Source organism: Hordeum vulgare, chromosome 2H, assembly GCF_904849725.1.
Source record: "Hordeum vulgare subsp. vulgare chromosome 2H, MorexV3_pseudomolecules_assembly, whole genome shotgun sequence".
Taxonomy (NCBI): domain Eukaryota; kingdom Viridiplantae; phylum Streptophyta; class Magnoliopsida; order Poales; family Poaceae; genus Hordeum; species Hordeum vulgare.
Genome location: NC_058519.1, coordinates 617,104,673 through 617,125,318, shown reverse-complemented (window position 1 = coordinate 617,125,318; position 20,646 = coordinate 617,104,673). Strand labels below are relative to the sequence as shown.

Genomic DNA, 20,646 nt, shown 5'->3' with positions numbered 1-20,646 from the left:
AAGAGATGTTAAACCTCTTGTTCATGTAAAAAATTTAAAAGACATGGTGATGATGTGTGAGCATTTCTATTCCTCGTTGAAATCCTTGTGTTGTTTTGAGTCGGAGTTGCACGATGGTTAATTCCTACCAACCCTCTCCCTGAGGGCATGCGAGTAGTACTTTGATTAATGATAAAACTAATAAAGCTTTGCTATAAGCATATGAGTTCTTCATCACTAATGTGACACCACGTACATACGCACTCTCACCTCCTCATATTTGTTAGCCTCTTCGGTAACGTGCATCGCCCGTTATCACCTTGAGGATCGGTGCAACTTTCGCCGGTGCATCCAAACCCCGTGACATGACACGCTCTGTTGCACATAAACCTTTTATATCCTCCTCAAAACAGCCACCATACCTACCTATCATGGCATTTTCATAGCCATTCCGAGATATATTGCCATGCAAATGCCATTGTCACTTCACATGACTAGTTTGTTCATCATCATAATGCTTTGCATCATCATATAAGCTGACATATTATTTGTTGCAAAGCCATCGTCCATCATATTTTTCATACATGTCATAGGGGTGGCTGAGAGGAGGAACTGCCGGGGAGGGGGGCTGAGCGGTTGGAGGCGACGAGAGAGAAGAAGTATAGCGTGGAAGTTCTTTTTATGATATGAGGGGAGTGGGGGTGCGATGGATCGGTAAGGGGGGTTGGGGGAAGACCGTGCGCGATGGTCTACATCGTTAGCGTTACGTTCGTTAACAAAGACAATTTTGTTAATAACGTATTTAAACCGTTGATGATGTAATTAGACGTTCTAGATTTTAAGTTGGATCTGCCTTCTCTTCCTTTTATAGGGGTAGTAGATACGTCATGTTCAAGTTGAAAGCTTTTACAACTTTCATGATAAATCGTTCATGTATACTAGAGTTCACCTTCAGCACAAAGCAAGGCACACAACTAAAGAAGTACTTATAACTTAAGACAAAGTTTGAACTTAAATTAACTTATAATGGAGGGAGTGTTTTTGACATGAGAGCATCTACAGCTCGCGCACCCCAAACACCCCTCAAATGTCTGGGCACACAGCCCGGTCACTGACTGGTCACAAAATATTGACCCAAACGGGCGCATCAAACTGGCCTCAAATGTCCGGACTGATCGACACCTTTTATATTGATCCCAAATATGGCACAGACGATGGGAAGGAATTTTAGACTAGACAACTACTCAGAGGATGAATCATTTTCTTCCTCATCTTCTGTGCCATAGGCAATATGAATGGTGTCGGTTGATCTACCCACCACACGCGGTCTTCTCTCCTTCCGTCGGTCGCTCTGGGAGGGGACGAGGATCCGAGGCTTCGGTCCGAAGGCTATGAAGGTTGACAATACATTTATGTAAGTGTTGAAACAATGCCATGATATCGTCTTTAACGATTTTTTTGCTCTATCCTACGTCACTCCTTCATCTTCTCTTCCTTCAACCCAAATCCCCTCCAAATCACAAAAGCCTTCTTCCTCCTCTAGTGCTAGACTCACTAGCTTCCTTTCCTCCATGTGCGCCGGCACGCCTCATTGTTGCTCACCGCGCCAATCCCGCCTCTAGCGAGGGCTCTATCGAGTGTGATGGGAATCAAATCCGAACCCCACCACTGGCGGAGCTATGTTGAGGCCGAGGGGGGCTGCAACCTTGGACCAAATTCTGAAGAAAGTTTTTAAATGAGGGCTTAGATGTGATTTTTTTAGCAATTTACACCCCAAAATACACATGTTTTTGCATTAGCCTCCAGCAATCTGTACCAAGCTCCGTCACTGAACCCCGCATACATGTAGATCCTCAAACCTGTCTCCGCATGCGACGCCTACGGATGGCTCGGCCTTGCTGGTGTCTCCGTGCCGCTCGTTGCGGCACCCACATCTCAGCCTCGGTGCGGTGCTGCGCCTTGCTTCTTTCTTCCTTCTTCCACAAAATAAATTGAACCCAACTGAAAATTTTAGGCAACTTAGAAATAGATGCGATAAATTAAAAGCGAAAATGCTAGACCTATTAAATCCTACTTACATTTACTAAACCTTTCAACTAATCTAAATATGCCCCTCTGATTTTTAGGGATGGATGGGCCTCACCCTCCTCTTAATCCAATCAATGATTGTCAAATCAGACTATTTCGTAAACTTATGTAAACATTTACGTAGATGTAGCATTGCTCAATTAAAAGTCCCCTTTATTGCACAACATACATACATACATATACTGGTATCAGTATCACACTCACAGAACAACTTTCCGACATATAGTAAGGTACACGTGGTCATCAGATCATATATAGTCCGACGAATTTCTACTTACCGTAAGGGCACTCCGCGTACGTAGGGGACGTAGTAGTATAATCGTGGATCGATGCATGCAGATGCAGGCATCTCAGACGAACTTCTTGACGCGCCTACTGTAGCCGGAGTTGACGTCGAAGTACCTGCTCCACAGCATGATCCCTCCGTAGTTGTTGGAGCGCTGCACGATGGGCAGCACCTTGGACACCAGCGTCCCCGGGTCGACGTAGCCGCTGCCCTTGTTGGACGCCCCTCGCGCCGCCGGCAGGCCGAGGTAGACGGAGCTGTTGGGCAGGCTCTTGGTCCAGTCCTTCCACGCCTTCTTGAAGGCGGCCACGTTGCCGGCCCTGTAGCTGCAGACGGGGTTGTTGTAGAACTGGACGTGCACGCGGTCGAAGAGCCCCGTCCGGAGCGCCTCCCCCAGCATCCTGTCCGGGAACGGGCACTGCGGCGCCGCCGTGATGAACACCTTCTTTTTGCCGTAGGCCTTGAGGTACCTTGCGAGGTCGTCGTAGTGGGCGCGGCTCCCGAGCTCGATGTCGAAGTCGACGCCGTCAAGCACGGCGTTGCCGAACGGCCGGTTGCGGGACTTGCCGCCGAGGTAGTAGTTCCAGAGGTGTTTGGCCACGCCCTTGGCGTCGGCCTTGGAGGCGAGGGAGTACTTGCCGATGCCACCGCCGATGGCGAGCAGGACGAGGATCTTCTTGGACTGGCAGTACTTGACGTGGGGCCCCACGGCCTTCCAGGAGTGGCCGGCGAGGTTGAGATTGTACTTGCCGCCGCCGAAGTTGTTCAGGAAGGAGAGGATGACGGTGGAGTAGAGCTTGCTCTCGCAGGCCTCGCGGAGTGACCCCTCGCTGGAGGTCTGCCCCCAGTACACCGTGATCCGGCCGGTCTTTCCCGTCGCGGACGCGGTGCTGAGCGACGAGAGGAGGATGCAGCCGACGATGGCCAGGGCCAGCCGGCGCCCCATGCTGTGCAACGACATGATGTTCTCCTTCTTCCTCTTCACGGTTGGATTAATTAGCTAGGTTTTTGTGTTTTTGCTTGCACTGCAGATGGTGTGTGTGCATGGATTGTTATGCGACGAGCTGGTGCTTTTATAGGCAGTAGCAGTGGCGGCCCCAGCTAATAGGCCAGGGTGAGCCAACAGTCCATACCAAATTTTTCTTTTTATTTTTTTATTTGATTTGTTTTGCTATAGTATAAAACATCATTCTTAAATCCTGATCACCCTATAGCTCCGCCATTGGGCAGCAAGGGGGTTAGTTTCCTGCGTGTGAAGGCATACGTGCGACTTTTCCCCATGTTTGTAAGGATGTGATCGATACGAGGATGCGATAAGATAGATTAAGCACAAGTCAATGGAGAGTAGCCAATGAGATTTTTCGTCAACAGGAATATCAAGGGGACGTGGCGCCTGCAGATGCCAGAACTACGCAACGTACATACAAGCCAGAAGAGCAAGAACTGGCATATACAATATGTTGCGTAGTTCCAGGCTTCCAGCAGGTCTAACAAAGAAAAAACAGGTCTGAGATTAGCTGATAATCCCACCAGTTTGAGAAACTTAAGATGCTGGTGGTTTTTCCTTGCTGTAATTCTTATACCGCTGTTTGATGTGAAGCTAGTACTACAACTGTTGCTTATCTTTGTGATAGGCTGGAACTTATTTTACATGCTTTGAGGTGGGGTGATGAGAACACTCTCGAGCCATTCGTGGGTGAACAATTCTTAATTTACCTCTGTATTGTCAGTTTCATTGAGAAATGAAACTGAAGGGAAACCCTTCGAAAAAAGGGACGTCATCGCACAGGGGAGCACACTGAGCTGATGTGATAAGGCAATCTCCAGCGATAATCCGTAAATTTTTCCCCTGTTCCTAAGGATGTGATCGATACGAGGATGTGATCACATATGCATAGACTAAGCACAAGTCAATGTGGAGTAGCCAATAACATTTTTCGCCAACAGGAGTATCAACGCGAGGTGGCGCTTGCAGATGCCAGAACTAAGCAACATACAAGCCAGAAGAACAAGAACTAGCTTACATGTCGCGTAGTTCCAGGCTTCCAGCAGGTATGACCTTTTTTTAAACACAACAAGTAAGAGATTAGCTTGATGATCCCAGTTTGAGAAACTTAAGATGCTGGTGGTTTTTACTTGCTGTAATTCTTATACCGCCGTTTAATGTGAAAAATGTTTTACATGCTTTGAGGTGGGGTGATGAGAACACTATGGAGCCATTCGTGGGTGAAAAATGGTTTCCCTCTGAATAATGCAAATCTTTTGCCATGGTTGGAAAAAAATATTACCTCTGTACTATCAGTTTCATTGAGAAATGAAATTGGAGGGAAACCCCTTCGAAAAAAGGGACGTCGTCGCATAGGGGAGCACATTGAGCTGATGTGATCTAATCTACCGCGTGCAGCGTCTCACGTACATATATATATATATATATATATATATATAGTACTACCTCTGTACGTTAATATAAGACATTTTTGCAGTTCCATTTAAACTGCAAAAGTCTTAATACTCCAGGGCACAATAGTACTAGTATTTTTTCAGTTGATTAGACGCATTAACATTTATATCTGTTACATCTCACAACCAATCGATGACTACCTTGATTTCAGAGATTTTCCAAACGTGTCTTTTAAATCGTGACGAAGGGAGTACATTAGTTACCGAGAAAGTACAGGCTTAGGTGATCAGTGATGGAGCTAGCCAAAAATCACTGGGGGCCAAATAAAAGTCTTTAGTAATTCATCCAGGGCAGTATATTAAATTTGCTCATGCATTATCCTCCTGTATGTCGTGCACTGAGATGCACCATCTAGTCTGTATATACAATGATTGCGTACAGTAGTCGGGCGAGGTGTAATGCTTGTGTACAAAGGCGGCTCCCTGCTTGGTCCACACAAGCAATATTTTTCCGGCAGCCGGTGCTGACTTGCTCGTGAAATTCGGGCTACGTGTCTCTGCACGAAAAAGCACAAGCTTGAAATGCACTTGTGCACCAAGAAATATTAACGTAACATCTTCATTTAATGGTGCAGTGTATCATCCACTTATCATCACATTTTGTATCACTTCCCTCTGGTTACAAATATATGTCGTTTTAAACATATACATAGTCTCAAAAATAATGTTTGTGACAATCATTTTTTTAAACGCGGCCCCTTAGGGCCCGATCCATTCATAAAGTAGAAGAGAGTTGTCCGGTTAATTAATGAAAACCCATACAAAAACCGTTACAACACGCTCTCAAAAGGGTACCATCCACACATTGACCCTTAGGGCCGCGCATCCAGCGAGCCGTCGGCTCCGTCACATGAGCAATCCGTAACAAACACCCTACAACCAAAACCGAAGCCGCCGCTTCGGTATCCACGCCAACCCCGAGGCCACGCACCAGACGAGCCACCCGCTCTATCGCCTGAGCAACCAAAGCCGACACCCTACAACTATCTTCGAAGCCGCCGCTTCGACATACAGAAGGAGACCTCATACACCGACCCTGAGGTCGCGCACCACGCGTGCCGCCGGCTTCCTCACCCGAGCAACCAGAGCCGACACCCAACAACCAAATCTGGAGTCCGGTCTCAACGCCGACCCCGAGGCCGCGCACCAGGCGAGCCGTCGTCTTCGTCACCGGAGCAACCAAAGCCGACACCCAGCAACCAAATCTGGAGCCGCCGCTCCGATCTCCACGCTGACCCCCAAGGCCATGCACCAGGCTGGCCAACGACACTGTTGCTCACATGACCAGTGTCGGCACCCCTCTATGATGACAAGTTCCGGAGCCGCCGCTCCGACCTCCACGCCAACCCCGAGGGCGCGCACCAGGCTAGCCAACAACACTGTCACCCACATAACCAGTGTCGGCACCCCTCCATGACAAAGAGTCCCGGAGCCGCCGCTCCAACTTCCACGCCGCCCCCTGATACGTCTCAAACGTATCTATAATTTTTGATTGTTCCATGCTATTATATTATCTATTTTGGATGTTTTATATGCATTAATATGCTATTTTATATTATTTTTGGGACTGGGAATATTAAACAGAGTCCAAACGGAATAAAATCTCCGAAATGATTTTTCTTGGACCAGAAGAAACCTGCCAGCCATGGAGAAGGGGGCAGGAGACCTGCCGGGAGACGACGAGCCTGCAGGGTGCGCCCCTGGCTTGTGGCCCCCTGCAAGTCTCCTAACCCTAATCTTCGTCCTATAAATTCCCAAGTATTCCCCCAATGCCAGAACGAGACCAATAAATACATTTCCACCACCGGGAGCCTATGTTCCCGTGAGATCCAATCTGGGAGTCTTTTTCTGGTAATCTGCTGGAGAGGGAACTGATCACGGAGGGCATCTACATCAACTCCATTGCCCTTCGATGATGCGTGAGTAGTTCACCACAGACCTACGGGTCCATAGCTAGTAGCTAGATGGCTTCTTCTCTCTCTTTGATCTTCAATACCATGTTGTTCATGATATTCATGGAGATCTATCCGATGTAATACTCTTTTGGGGTGTGTTTGTCGAGTTTCGATGAATTGTGAGTTTATGTTCAGATTATCCATGAATATTATTTGAGTCTCTTCTGAATTCTTATATACACGATTTCATATCTTTGCAAGTCTCTTTGAGTTATTGGTTTGGTTTGGCCAACTAGATTGGTAATTCTTGCAATGGGAGAAGTGCTTAGTTTTGGGTTCAATCTTGCGGCGTCCTCACCCAGTGACATAGTAGGGGTAGCAAGGCACGTATTATATTGTTGCCATCGAGGATAAAAAAGATGCGGTTTTCATCATGTTGTTTGAGTTTATCCTTCTACATCATGTCATCTTACTTAATGCGTTACTCTGTTCTTCATGAACTTAATACTCTAGATGTAGGCAGGAGTCGGTCGATGTGTGGAGTAATAGTAGTAGATGCAAAATCATTTTGGTCTACTTGACATGGACGTGATGCCTATATGCATAATCATTGCTTTGGATATCATCATAATTATTCGCTTTTCTATCAATTGCTCGACACTAATTTTTTCACCCACCGTATAATTTTTCTTTATGGGAGAAGCCTCTAGTGAAACCTATGGCCCCGGGGACTATTTTCCATATTATACTTTCAAATTTATAAACCAAAAATATATTACTTTTTGTTTTACTTTTAGTTCTAGCAATCTTTTATATCTATTTCTATCAGATCTCATCCTTGCAAATAACTGTGAAGGGATTGACAACCCCTTTTTAGCGTTGGGTACAAGTGTTTGGTTGTTTGTGTAGGTGCTAAGATTGGGGCCTTGCTTGTTCCTCCTACTGGATTGATACCTTGGTTTTCAACAAACCGAGGGAAATACTTATCTACTTCGCTACATCACCCTTTCCTCCTCAAGGGAAAACCAACGCATGCTCAAGAGGTAGCAGGCCCAAGACCGCGCACCACCCGAGCCGATGGCTCGCCGAGGCCAAGACCACTCCAAAATGATGCCTCCAAAAAGGAACACGACAACGGAATGCCGCCATCATTCGCTCCAAAAACCTGGAACAAGGGTTTCCCCCGTAGTGCGAGAAAAGGGTCGTAGGTCCTTGAACAATGACGCCTCCAAGAAGGTATACGACGCCCACAGGCGTCACCGTAATCGTCCCCGGCCAAGGCCAGGGCAAGGAATTTGCCTCGAGAAGCCAACGGAAGTCTTCCCCTCGAAATGGCACACGGGATCCACCGCGTGCCTGAACCACCACCCGCCTCAGAGCCCAGAGCCACCGATGAGAGCAACCCTCCGCCAGCACCCGTATTCCGCCGCAGGAGTAAAAATTAGCCACGTCTGGACAGATCCGACGCCCCGCGCAGCACCCACAACCAACCCATCGTCCAACACCAAGCATCTCTCGCGGAACCGCGGGCCGGGCGTACTGCCGAAGAGCAGCGACGCCCTCGAGCTCCACCCATGCCGCTGCCCACGCAACCACAACGGCCGCGGTTGCCGAAGAAGAGTTTCGGGGCCGTCGCCCCGGCGTCCGAGCCCCAATCGCCTTCATGGCCAACCTGACGCATCCTCCCGCGCAGCCCTGCGGCGTCCCGCACCTCTGCCTACTTCCACAGCCACGCCCAAGCAGTAGTTGTAGCTCACCCCCGCTCGCACAGATCCACGCCGGCCATGTCAATCTGTGCGTCCTCCCAGCGCTCACACCCGTGCCACAAGAGCCCCCCGCCACGCCACTCCGCCCGACGGACCATAGTGCCCACACTAGCGCGCGCTGGAGCTGCACCCGTTCGGCACCCAGCTCCCGCCGGGACCCGACGTAGCGCCTCGCCAGATCCGCCCGCCCACGCACCTTCTGCTGCTCACACCCCCCCCGCCATGCCGCGCTCTCGACGCACCACAGGGCCCATGCCAGCGTGCGCCAACTCACCAGCCAGCTCCCACCGAGACCTGATGCACCGCAGTGCGAGGTCCGCCTGTACATCTCCGAGGGGGACTCCCCGCAGCCACCCTCCCTGCAGCCTGACCGGGCTTCACTGGTGGGATCCTCAAGCGGAGGCGAGGTGAGGGGACGGTGGGGTGCGTCACGGTGGCAACATCGAAGGGGCCCCCGTGGCGCCAGAGAGAGGCGACGCGGGGCGTATTTGACAATTAGTTATAATCATATCTGGTATTGTAAATTTACTTGTCGTATAAGTTGTTAAATGACCCCCTCTCCCAGTGATAAACATACAAAAGGTAGTTCGACTGTTAAAATTCACACACACACAAAGAGAGAGAGAGAGAGAGAGAGAGAGAGAGAGAGAGAGAGAGAGAGAGAGAGAGTTTGTCTTGAATCCAGTGTCATGATAACCGACTTTCTTTAAACTTCTCTGGACACTCAACTCAATCAGACCCTTCCTCTCGACAACACCACCTAAAAATCCTACCCATCCATTCGCCCCTCTGGCAGTTGTGGTGGTGGTCTAAGGTGGGAATATATCCCACCAATCTGTTAGGGCCTTTTTGCCCGGTGCAGAGCACCGACATTTGCGACTATTGATTGATTTCTCATCAAGATGTTGATTGGAACACTAATTCAGGTCTAGGGTAGACTCTTGTTGTGGATTTTATTGGTTGGGCTCAGCAGCGACGAATGCCTTATTGTGGATGCTTTCTACTTGCTATTGTGTTGTTACTTCATTGGTTGGTCTCGACAACCAGGATGAAAGACTCTTGTTTGCGAGGACATTTATCCCATTCTTGGAGGTGTTGCTGCTAAAGAAGTTAACATAGTCATAGGTGTTTATTTTATATCTTATAATGGTTTGGCCATGGTGAAAGAGCATGGTGCCCCATGTCTGTTTTTGGTAATTTATGAAAATCCCTATGGACTGATGGTTGATTTGAGTTATACTTGAAGGGTTTGTCTATATCGGCGCTGCTTGAAGACCATATGTTGGTTCCAATGTTGAAAGACGGAGATTATGTGTTGAACAAGTTGTTATTCATGGAGTTATCCAAACATTGTTCATATAAGAGTTGAGCATATTTCAAGTATATGTCTTGAATAAGAAGACTAGGTGAACATTCATGTTTACTTTCAAGACATCATCTTAATGAAGGAAGAGAAAATATACTGGGTTGATCAAGACTAAGTGCTAAAAGTGGTTTCAAGTTGATCAACACACTAAGCATAGATGTTGTATAGAGTGAGATCAAGTGGTCTCATGGTATGGTAAGGTTTACAGTACACCTTGTGTATTAAACCATGATCTATGTGATATTTTTATGAGGGGTTAGGTATCTTTACATGGGCTTGCATCAAAAGACGATCTCATATAACCCATGGACGATTACATCAAGTGGTGATCAACATCAGTGTTGAGTTGTACAAGTTCAACTGGAGCATCACGAAGATATCACATGGTTGAAGCTTGCCATCCATTCTAGTGATAATGGGAAAACGAAGATGTGCCTAAGAGAGGGTCTCCCATAGTGGAGTATGGGATAAATTTACTAGTCTTCATCATACCAGCGCAATGAAGAAAGGTGGTCCAACTTGAGTCAGGCATTGTCGTCATCATCTAGCTCAAAGTGAATTATGCGCAAGGCAAAGGTATAACCTTGATAGGTTTTTTTATTTTACCGGTCTCATGGTTTTAGTTGAAATCGGGTTATAGAGTCAATAGTCATACTATCAAGGGGTTTCTGGAGTGAGTAGCTTGATCACATCATTCATAGAGAGCTCGAACCTTTGCATCCTTGGCATCTTCTTATTTGGCTTTTACTTTGTGAGGTTTTAAAGCTTGTGTTATTCTTCATTCCAAGCTCAATCTCATCAAAAAAATTCCTACGCATCTTCTATTTCGTTTTCGATGTTAGAGTTGCCAGTTCTTCACTTATGAAGGTTTTAAACTTCTATATGTTCGTATATTACTGTTGCTTGTTCTGAATATTTACGGCTTTTGGTAACTCTTTTCTTTAGCTTTCTAAGTTTGAGTTCACCGAAGTAAGTGTTCGTTTGCAGAAGTTATGACACTTTTAGTTTTACCTGTTTCTTCAGTCTTTACCTGGTTCGTTTTTACCACACGTGCTAGCAGTTGTACCGTTCCTTTATGGGAGTGGACACAACAATGCACGACTAGGTGGGTGTATTGCATACTTTTGCGGTTGTACTGCTCCCTCATCAAGTCGTACTACTGGACCAAGTACCAGTCCAACTCTGCATAATGGGCGATTCCCTCGGGGTTGGCAGCGTTACTCGGGTACGTAGTGGCCTAGCGATTGTTCCGGTTATTTTTGTAATAATAACCTATACAACCAGGAAAACAAGTGGTTCTACCGCTTTGTGGCCACACTTGTAGACATGCCACATCAACCATAGTCTACTGTTTGGAGCGTTTGTACCTCTCATTCAAGCGGTTGCACCGATCCGGGGGTTTTCTGCACTATAATGGTTAGATTTGCGGGGTCCTATTTAAAAGGGTCTTCTTCCCTAGTGGTCTTTATGGTTTTGAGCAAGCTTTTCCCACCATTGTGACCTCTTGAAGCTTGCTTTCTCTCTATTCCTCCCATAATTCTTGCATCTATTTGAGAGTCTAATCGGCCAATCCATCTATCCTCTAAGAAAGGGGAACCTTTTGGAACTAGATCTTGGAGTTCTCTCGCGTTCTCCTCCTTTGTTATTCCTCTCATATTACTCCATAGCATTAGTTGTTGTGGTGGGATTTATGAGAGAAGGACCTGAGCACTCCTTGTGTTCTTTCCATTCCATTTTGTACATAGATAGGTTTGAGTTTTTCTCAAGGATTCGTGGAAGTGAAGGTTCAGAAGTTTTTCACTCTTGGGTGTGTGGTACCCTAGAGCTTGTTCCTCTTGGATGCTTGGGCACCCTAGCTAGACAATTGGGGTTGTCGCAGAACTCAATCATTATGGTGTATAGCTTTGGGAAAGCTTTAGGAGCATCGAATAAAGTTGTGGATATTGTCATGGACAATTTGTATAGGTTTGGTGACCGTTCTCAAGGCTCTCCAATTGTACGGATCTGATGACCGCCATCAAGGGTCCCTTAGTGGAGTCATGACACCTTGCATTGTACGAAAGTGTGAGGAGAATATGGTAAGACATTGTGGCGTTTGGGGAGCATTGTGTCTTCATGTCGCTCCAACGAAGATTAGAATCCAAAAGGGTGTGAACTTCGGGATACATCGTCGTCTCCGCGGTTGTCTCTTACCTCAGCCATTTACTTATGCATCTACTTTGTGATAGCCATCGTGTTGTTGTTGCAAGTTGTTTGTCTTGCTTAACGTAAGTTATTGGTGCACATAGCTGAGTCTAGCTTATTTAGATTTCACGTTTGATAAAATAAATGATAGTTTTATTTCGCATTTATTCAAGTCCAAACCGTAATTCTTTTTAAACCGCCTATTCAGCCCCGCCCCCCCCCCCCCCAGGTGACATCTGATACGTCTCCATCGTATCTACTTTTCCAAACTCTTTTGCCCTTGTTTTGGACTCTAATTTGCATGATTTGAATGGAACTAACCTGAACTGACGCTGTTTTTAGCAGAATTGCCTTGATGTTGTTTTTGTGCTGAAATGAAAGTTCTCGGAACGTCTTGAAAATTTACGGAGAATATTTTTGAAAAATATGAAAAATACCTGCGCAAAGATCCACCGGAGGGGATGGGCCAGTGGGCCACAAGCCCTGTAGCCGCCACCCCCCTGGTGGCGGCTAGCAAGCTTGTGGGGCCCACGTGGCTCTGCCGCCCCCAAACTCGGCTCTATAAATTCACTTTCGTCCCAGAAAAAAAATCAAGAGAGAAGATTTCGTCGCGTTTGCGATACGGAGGCGCCGCCACATCCTGTTCTTCATCTGGAGGGCAGATCTGGAGTCCGTTTTGGGCTCCGGAGAGGGGAAATCGTCGTCATCATCATCATCAACCTTCTTCCCTCTCCAATTCCATGAAGCTCTTCATCGTTCGTGAGTAATCTATTCGTAGGCTCGCTGGACGGTGATGAGTAGGATGAGATCTATCATGTAATCGAGTTAGTTTTGACGGTGATTGATCCCTAGTATCCACTATGTTCTGAGATTGATGTTGCTACTACTTTGCCATGCTTAATGCTTGTCACTAGGGTCCGAGTGCCATGATTTCAGATCTGCAATTATTATGTTGTCACCAATATATGTGTGTTTTAGATCCGATCTTGCAAGTTGTAGTTACCTACTATGTATTATGACCCGGCAACTCCGGAGTGACAATAACCGGAACCACTCCCGCTGATGACCATAGTTTGAGGAGTTCATGTGTTCACCAAGTGCTAATGCGTTGGTCCGGTTCTTTATTAAAAGGAGAACCTTAATATCCCGTAGTTTCCTTTTGGACCCCGCTGCCACGGGAGGGATGGACAATAGATGTCATGCAAGTTCTTTTCCCTAAGCACCTATGACGATACACGGAATGCATGCCTACATCACATTGACGAACGTGAGCTAGCCACATATCTCTCCGTGTTATAACTGTTGCATGATGAATATTATCCAAACAAATCACCTACCCATTGCCTACGAGTTTGTCCCACTGCTGTCGTTACTTGTTTTGCTCTACTGCTGTTACTACTGTTGCTGCTACTGTTACTTGCTGCTGCTGTTACTTGCTACTGTTGCTACTTGCTACTGTTGTCACTACTGCTGTTCCTTGCCACTGCTGCTACTCGTTACACTGCTACTACCTGCTACAATACTGGTCCGCACGACGTTGACGGGAAAGACTATTTCCCGTCCACGGGCAACTTCTGGCGCCATTGATACAATCGTTAGGAATAGTCTGTCGTCAACAGATTGTTTCTGAGACCGTTGTTATCATACTACTTTGCTGCTGATACTTTGCTTGCAGATACTAATCTTTCAGGTGTGGTTGAATCTGACACATTCAGCTGCTAATACTTGAGAGTATCCTCTCACTTCCTATCCGGCGAACCAACAAATTTGGGTTGAATACTCTACCCTCGAAAACTGCCGCGAACCCACGCGCTGGTGGGTCATTGCAAGACAACTGCTAATTGTTGAGCAACTCGGAGCAGTTCTGACCCCGTTGCCGGGGAGGCATCAAGTTAGGAACACGTCAACAACATTCTTCTAGTGCCGTTGCGGGGGACTGCTAGCAACATCCATGTCCTTTCACATGGTTGCCTTAGTTTTATATTATGTTAAATAATTAATAAGAAAATGGCATCACATTGATGAAAAGGTAGGGTTTTAGGCCCTATTTGTTTGAGCTTTTGGTGCTTTTGGACCCATAAAAGCAGAAGCCCAAACAAACACCCAAATTTCTCGACCGGGCTTCGGAGAAGCTAGTCTCCAAAATGCACTGTGGGCAAGAAGCTCATCGAGACTAGCTTCCGATGAGCTCCACCAGCTTCTCATACTCCTGCAAAAGTGTGCCCTTGTACTTCCCTATTATTACATAAAAATGCCATTTGTACATAAAATGCATGCCCCATTCAGAATTCTCTCCCGTCTTGCACCCCCACCCCATTCCTCCTAGCTCGCCCGTGAGAGAGAGACAAACAAGAGGAAGGGCGGTAGAGTTCGGGGCCCGTTGTTGCCGCCATCTCCGGCTACCCCAGCGACAGGAGCTTGCACCCCAAACATACCCCCCCACTAGATGTCTAGTTTCAAAATGGACTTCAACATAAGTGATATTTTTTTGCCTTGAAAGAATTTTAGCTTTCAATGATCATTTGAAATAAGTTGTTCAAACCTTTAGTTCAAGGTTCAAACCCCATGGGCGCAGTGTTTTGCTCTTGTTCCTTGGTATTTTTATTAAAAACTTATTTGGTTACTTGCTTTATTTTTTCCTTGCACTTCATTACAAAAAATCAATATTTTAATAATTTACTTACACTGTTCTACACACATTTCTTTCATTTAACTTCATTGTTGTAAAATGTTAATATAACGGTGATGATAGCACAAGGTTGCTCTTTTGGAGGCGTTGCTTTCGTGGATTATTTCCTATAGTGTGTGTACTTTGCACGATTTCTTTTTTTTAATCATTTTTACCGCAAACATTGCATAATTTTATTATTAGTTAGTTTTTGTTAGTTATATTTGTCGTTATGTGTCTTGTATATGATACAGACTTCCCACATACTTAGCACGATGAAAGGAGTTCAAACGGTGGACATCCATGATCCAGCCCTAGACTTGTCCATCTCAAAGAGTGAAAAAGTCATTTTTGTCAAAGTTCGCAATACCCATATATAATATGATAAATGGATCGGCATAATTCATATGAATCCTAAGACCATCATATTCCGGGGTCGTACGAAGAAATGGCGACCGATTTAGCGAAGAGGGACACAACAAAAGACAACATTTCATAGGACCATGCCTATTTGCATGTGCGGGCATTTGGAAGGAAATCGGCCCCGAAAGTTGCTTCTCCACGCGGGATTCTTCATCGATTTTATCGCCATTTATTGCTACGACTTCCTTGTCCTTCAAGGGATGTTTTTCAAAGAGTATAAGGCTCATGTAGATCCCTTGGATCAATGGGGGGATGCTACATCAACGAAGAAGGCTCCGAGAGAGCTATTACATATACACCTTCAAACCCTAGACGCCTCCATATCCATATCATATAAGAAACTCATCAAATTTCATCTCCATGTCTAGCCACCATCCACGGGAATAACACCATTGTTGCAACCAAAAGATATATCGGAAGGGAACCGCCATAGGTGGGGCGCGACCAAGGGTTGACGCTGTGGCGCCACTATCATCATATGTCATCATCATCACCCTTTCTTCCTACTCCATCATGGTTTTCGTGATGGATTTTAACAACTCTTCACCTTCTATGTGATGTTATTTGAACAATTGTTTGCTACAGGTCGATCGATTAGTAAGTGGTTATTTGATATCTATTTATGTATGTTGCTTCATGTTGTTAACTCTGTGGTAATTTAGTGATTGGAGATGTTCGACCCATTAGAGAAGTTGAAGACCTTCAACTCTTAGGCTAGGCATGAAATTCATAGAAGGTTGTGCAGACCGATAGACCTGTGACATGACATGTGCAAACATCTTAAGGGGAACAAAATTATTCCAGGAGTGTCCATAGAACTTATTGTCTTCATCCGTTCCTCGTCACCTTAATATCTTTACGTTTGTGGACCCAGGTATTGGAAAAGATATAGGGTGAATGGGTTATCACAATATGACGCGTCTTGAGAAATAACGTTATGTGAGGGACCACCCACCATCACCAGATTGTCGTATCCTATAATATAGGTACTGACTTAGCCATCATGTGGCATAGTTGTAAAGCCTAATTCCATCTTGCGCATGTACCGAGTGAGATCGTACCTAGATACCAACAACCTCATCTAAAACAGCACATATTTCTCAAAGTTTATTTCCTTCGTTTAGTTTAGTATTTTTTTTGTCGATTACCTAGTTCTCTTTTTTTCCCCTAGCAACCTACTTAAATGAACCATTTCAAAACTCCGGTTTCAATGCCATCCTTTTCGTTCCATGTGAAATCAACAAGCCTTACTTATCACGAGATTGCTACATAGCCATGTGCACTTGCATGCCATTAGCCTAGTCATCCTACTTCACCGTCTTCTTTATCTGCTCAGCCTCATGCTTCAAATAGTGTTCGAGCTCATTCTGAACATACTACGGATTCTCTTGCACAAACCTCGCCATAGCCACTTCATCACTCTCCTTGGGAGCAATTCGGATCCCCTGTTTCTTCTTCTCTTTCATCGCTCGTATGGTAAAGTTCCTCGGCCGGATGAACTCCGCTCTCTCCTAGGTTTCGATCTCTGGAAAATTCATCTCATGCCTCGGCCGGCCAAAGCGTCACACGGCGATGTCATACACATGTGCAGGCTCATTGGCAGACTTGAAGGTTCCAAACCAGTAGCGATGGTCGTCGCAGTGGAACTTCGAAACAAAGTTGTCGGAGGGGCACTTCCGCACCCCCGTGAAGCTGGAATTTCTCTTCGACGGCTTCTTCGGTCGCATGACAATGAAGGGTGTGTGGCTTTGATGAGGGCGACAGTGGCGAAGGGAGATAGTGGGACGAACCATGCAGGGTGCTGCAGAGGCCATGCTGCAGCGGATTCACGTGGTGCGACTCCAAATGGGTTGGCACGACAGTAGGGGCAGTGTCAACGCAAGCATCGATGGCGATGGGAGACAGTAGGATGAACTGCACCGAGTTGTCGCGAAGGACGTGCGGTTGCGGATTCGAGCGGTGTGGCTTCGAATCGGGTGGCGCGGTGGCGACAATGGGAGAAGGCCGACTGAACCGCGACAAGATGTTGTGGAGGCTATTTGGTTGCGGGATCGAGTGTCGCGGTTCCAAATCGGGTGTCGTGGTGACAACGACAAATTTGACTAGTTTGGGGTCGCACAACGGTGGGGAAATGGTGGGTCTGGCCACGATGGGGATAGGGTGGTTGGGTCCGGCGATGGCTCCGAGTGATTGCACGACTATTGTGCGAGGGAGGGGGATGGAATTTTCACTAGCAGTTGGGTGTTCATGCGGCGAGGCTATTTTTTGCTCGGGTGCGGTTGGTGATACAAATTTGCATCACCAAGTCATATTTGCCTCATTAATGTTAGTTTTAAAATATTTACGAAGGTTGCAAGTATTAGGCTGAATTCGGTTGTTGGACATGTGGTTCGTCCTTCACGGACAACTTTTATGCAAGGTAGACACATCCTAGATGGAGTTGTTTTCCTTCATGAAACAGTCCATGAATTACATAAAAAAAGTTTAATGGGGTGGTGCTCAAACTGGACTTTGACAAAGCTTATAACAAAGTCAAATGGCCATTACTTCAACAGACTTTGAGAATGAAAGGATTTTCTGCAGAGTGGTGCGCTATGATCCATAGTTTCGTTTTTGGAGGTAGTGTTGCCATTAAGGTCAATGATGACGTTGGTCATTATTTCCAAACAAAGAAGGGGTTGCGACCATGCTATTCAATATAGTGGTGGATATGCTAGCGGTCATGATTGAGGGTGCCAAGGTTGATGACCAAATTGAGGGGGTAGTAAATCATCTACTTGATGGTGGTCTCTCTATACTTCAATATACCGACAATATGATTCTCTTCATGGATCATGACCTCGAGAAAGCAAGAAATCTGAAATTAATTTTATGGGCATTCGAGCAACTCCCGTGTCTTAAGATCAATTTTCGTAAATGTGAATTGTTTTGCTTTGGCGAGGCTCAAGACGAGGCTCACTTGTACGCCGACCTGTTCGGATGTGGCTTGGGCCTGTTTCCAATCACTTATTTCGGGATACCGATACATTATCGAAGGCTCATAAATGCTGAATGGAAACACGTCGAGGAAAGACTGCAAAAAAGACTCATCAGTTGGAAAGGTAAATTGTTGTCCCTGAGTGGAAGTTTGGTCCTCATAAATTCAGTACTAAGTAATATGGTACTATATATGTTTTCCTTCTCTCATTTGCCGAAATGAGTTTTACATAGATTGGATTATTTCCGATCAAGATTCATTTGGCAAGAAAATAGCGAGAGAAATAAATATAGACTCGCTAAATGGAGTGTGGTTTGCCGACCCAAAGACCAATGCGGTTGGGCATTCATGACCTTAAGGTTAAGAATAGGACCCTCCTCGGCAAATGGTTGTTTGAATTACTAACAAAGATGGTGTATGACAAACACTTCTTAGGATAAAATATGTGGGTACGAAGGCATTATCCCAAGTATATTGGAAGCTTGGGGATTCTCACTTTTGGGCGGGGTTAGATGAAATATTTCTTCTGCTGTGGATCCTGCTTGATTAAGGATGGCTCAGAAATTAGACTCTAGGAGGATAAGTGGCTAGGAAATGCCACACTCCGGGAACAATACCCACCTCTATACAACATTCTGCATCACAAGGGTGATACTGTCGCCACGGCATTGGAATCATTTCCGCCAAATGCGACGTTCAGAATGGATTTAACTGGACCGGGACTCCAATCATGGAACATCCTCCTCCAGCGGTTGTCCATGATGAAATTATCATATGGGTCCGGTGTATTCCGATGGAACCTTCATGGGAATGAACTTTTCTCAATGGGGTCCATGTACAAAGCGTAAATCCAGTTTAATGTGTCAGTTGATAAAAACAAGAAGATCTAGAAAATGAAGATACTTTTTAAGAATAAATCTGTGCATGGTACCTTCGTCACGAAGTCATTCTTACTAAAGACAATCTTATTAAGAGGAATTGGCATGGACGCCCGCATGTGTTTGTTTTGTCACCATGATGATACAATAAACATTTATATATTCTTCCAATGCAAATTGGCTCGTTTTGTATGGTAAGTCATCCAAATTGATTCAGCTTGTATCCTTCTTGTAGTGTTCCATCTCCCCTCAGTATTCGCCAAACCCAATGCATCATTAGAGCTACATCCATGCAGCGCGATTCTGTGATGCCGAGCCCGCCCCGATCCTTTGGGAGGCAGATGTCAACCCATTTCACCGTGTGATACTTGAGCCGACCATCCGCGTCGCCTGCCAGAAGAACCTAGCCAGGTCCTTGTCAAAGGAGTTATGTACACCCTCAGGAAGGATGCACATCCCCATCATATACATGGGAAGGCTAGCCAGGTTAGAACCAATGAGAACGGTTTTGCTACCTTTAGAAGTGAATTGTCCACACCAGGGCTCCGTTCGGGACGCTACTCGTCCCACAAGGGATCATAGCCAGACACCAAGATCCTGGAGTCTGATAAAGGCATCCCCAAATAAGAGATGGAGAAGGAGGCAAGCCTGCAATGGAGGTTGTCAGCGATCCTCTGTTGCTCGACACGCAAGTACCCTACGACCAAAACCTCGCTCTTGTCCAAGTTAATATTAAGTCCCGACATAGCCTCAAAGCACAACACAAGGAATTTAAGAATAACAATGTCCAAGGCAGATCCCTCAACCATGAATCACCATACTGCAAATGGGTGATGACTCCACGAGGAATCAGGTGGCTGACAACACCCTAGGATGCCAGCTAGGGCATCATCTATTGAAGCATTGTTTTTGGGTCTTGCGATGTAAGTTTTAGTTATTTGCATCCACATTATCTATTGGAGACGCTCTTAGTACCCCCTCTCTAAACAAATATAAGATGTTTTGGCAATACGTCTTACATATTTTTACAGAGGGAGTATATATACACATTCGTATTCTTATTTACTATGAAAATCAAGTGAGATTGCAGAATATATGGCTTTCTTAGGAGGGAGAGAGCTTCACCTTGATGAATGATGAAATGCCAGCCACAAGAAGGAACTAAAAATGAAGTGAGAGAAACGTCAAATCTCCCACAAAATAATTGTTATGAAGCCTCTCCTGAACTTTTGAGAGGTTATGATTTGATTAAAAATGCATACATATATACTTTGGTAAAGTTGTTTACAAATCATTTTACGAAAATTAAATAATTCTAAAACACTAAGGCACGATGCATTAATTTTTACCTTGTTTCTTGTTTTTTGATATGAATAAAGGAATCAACCAATAAAAGACGTGGGGCGTGTATGCTTTTAATGACTTAAGACTAACTACCACGACATGCGGTGGTCAATTTATTGCATTCAATGATATTAATTAGCAAATTAATATTATTTTCTTTCATTTTTTCTCTTCGTCTTGGTTATGGTGCACAACCTAAACCGAGACGGATAACATAGGACTACAATCCCAATGGAACTGATAGACCGCACTGCACTGAGCATGAGAGATGAGACGCCCTCTATCATCAATGTAGGAGCCATACAGGGGGCGAGTAACTTGAGGAGAAGCTT

At 45.6% G+C, this 20,646-nt stretch overlaps 1 protein-coding gene across 1 annotated transcript; it reads right to left on the bottom strand.

The window, feature by feature from the left end:
* Window positions 1-2,207: 2,207 nt before the first annotated feature.
* Window positions 2,208-3,393, bottom strand: LOC123430840 (hevamine-A-like). The gene has a single exon (XM_045114675.1). The coding sequence runs from the start codon at window positions 3,312-3,314 to the stop codon at window positions 2,418-2,420; it is 897 nt and encodes a 298-aa protein (XP_044970610.1). The 5' UTR covers window positions 3,315-3,393; the 3' UTR covers window positions 2,208-2,417.
* Between the last annotated feature and the right edge of the window lie 17,253 nt (window positions 3,394-20,646).

Coding starts and splice junctions, on each gene's coding strand:
- LOC123430840 (XM_045114675.1), bottom strand. CDS start 3,314: ATGTCGTTGCACAGCATGGGGCGCCGGCTGGCCCTGGCCATCGTCGGC.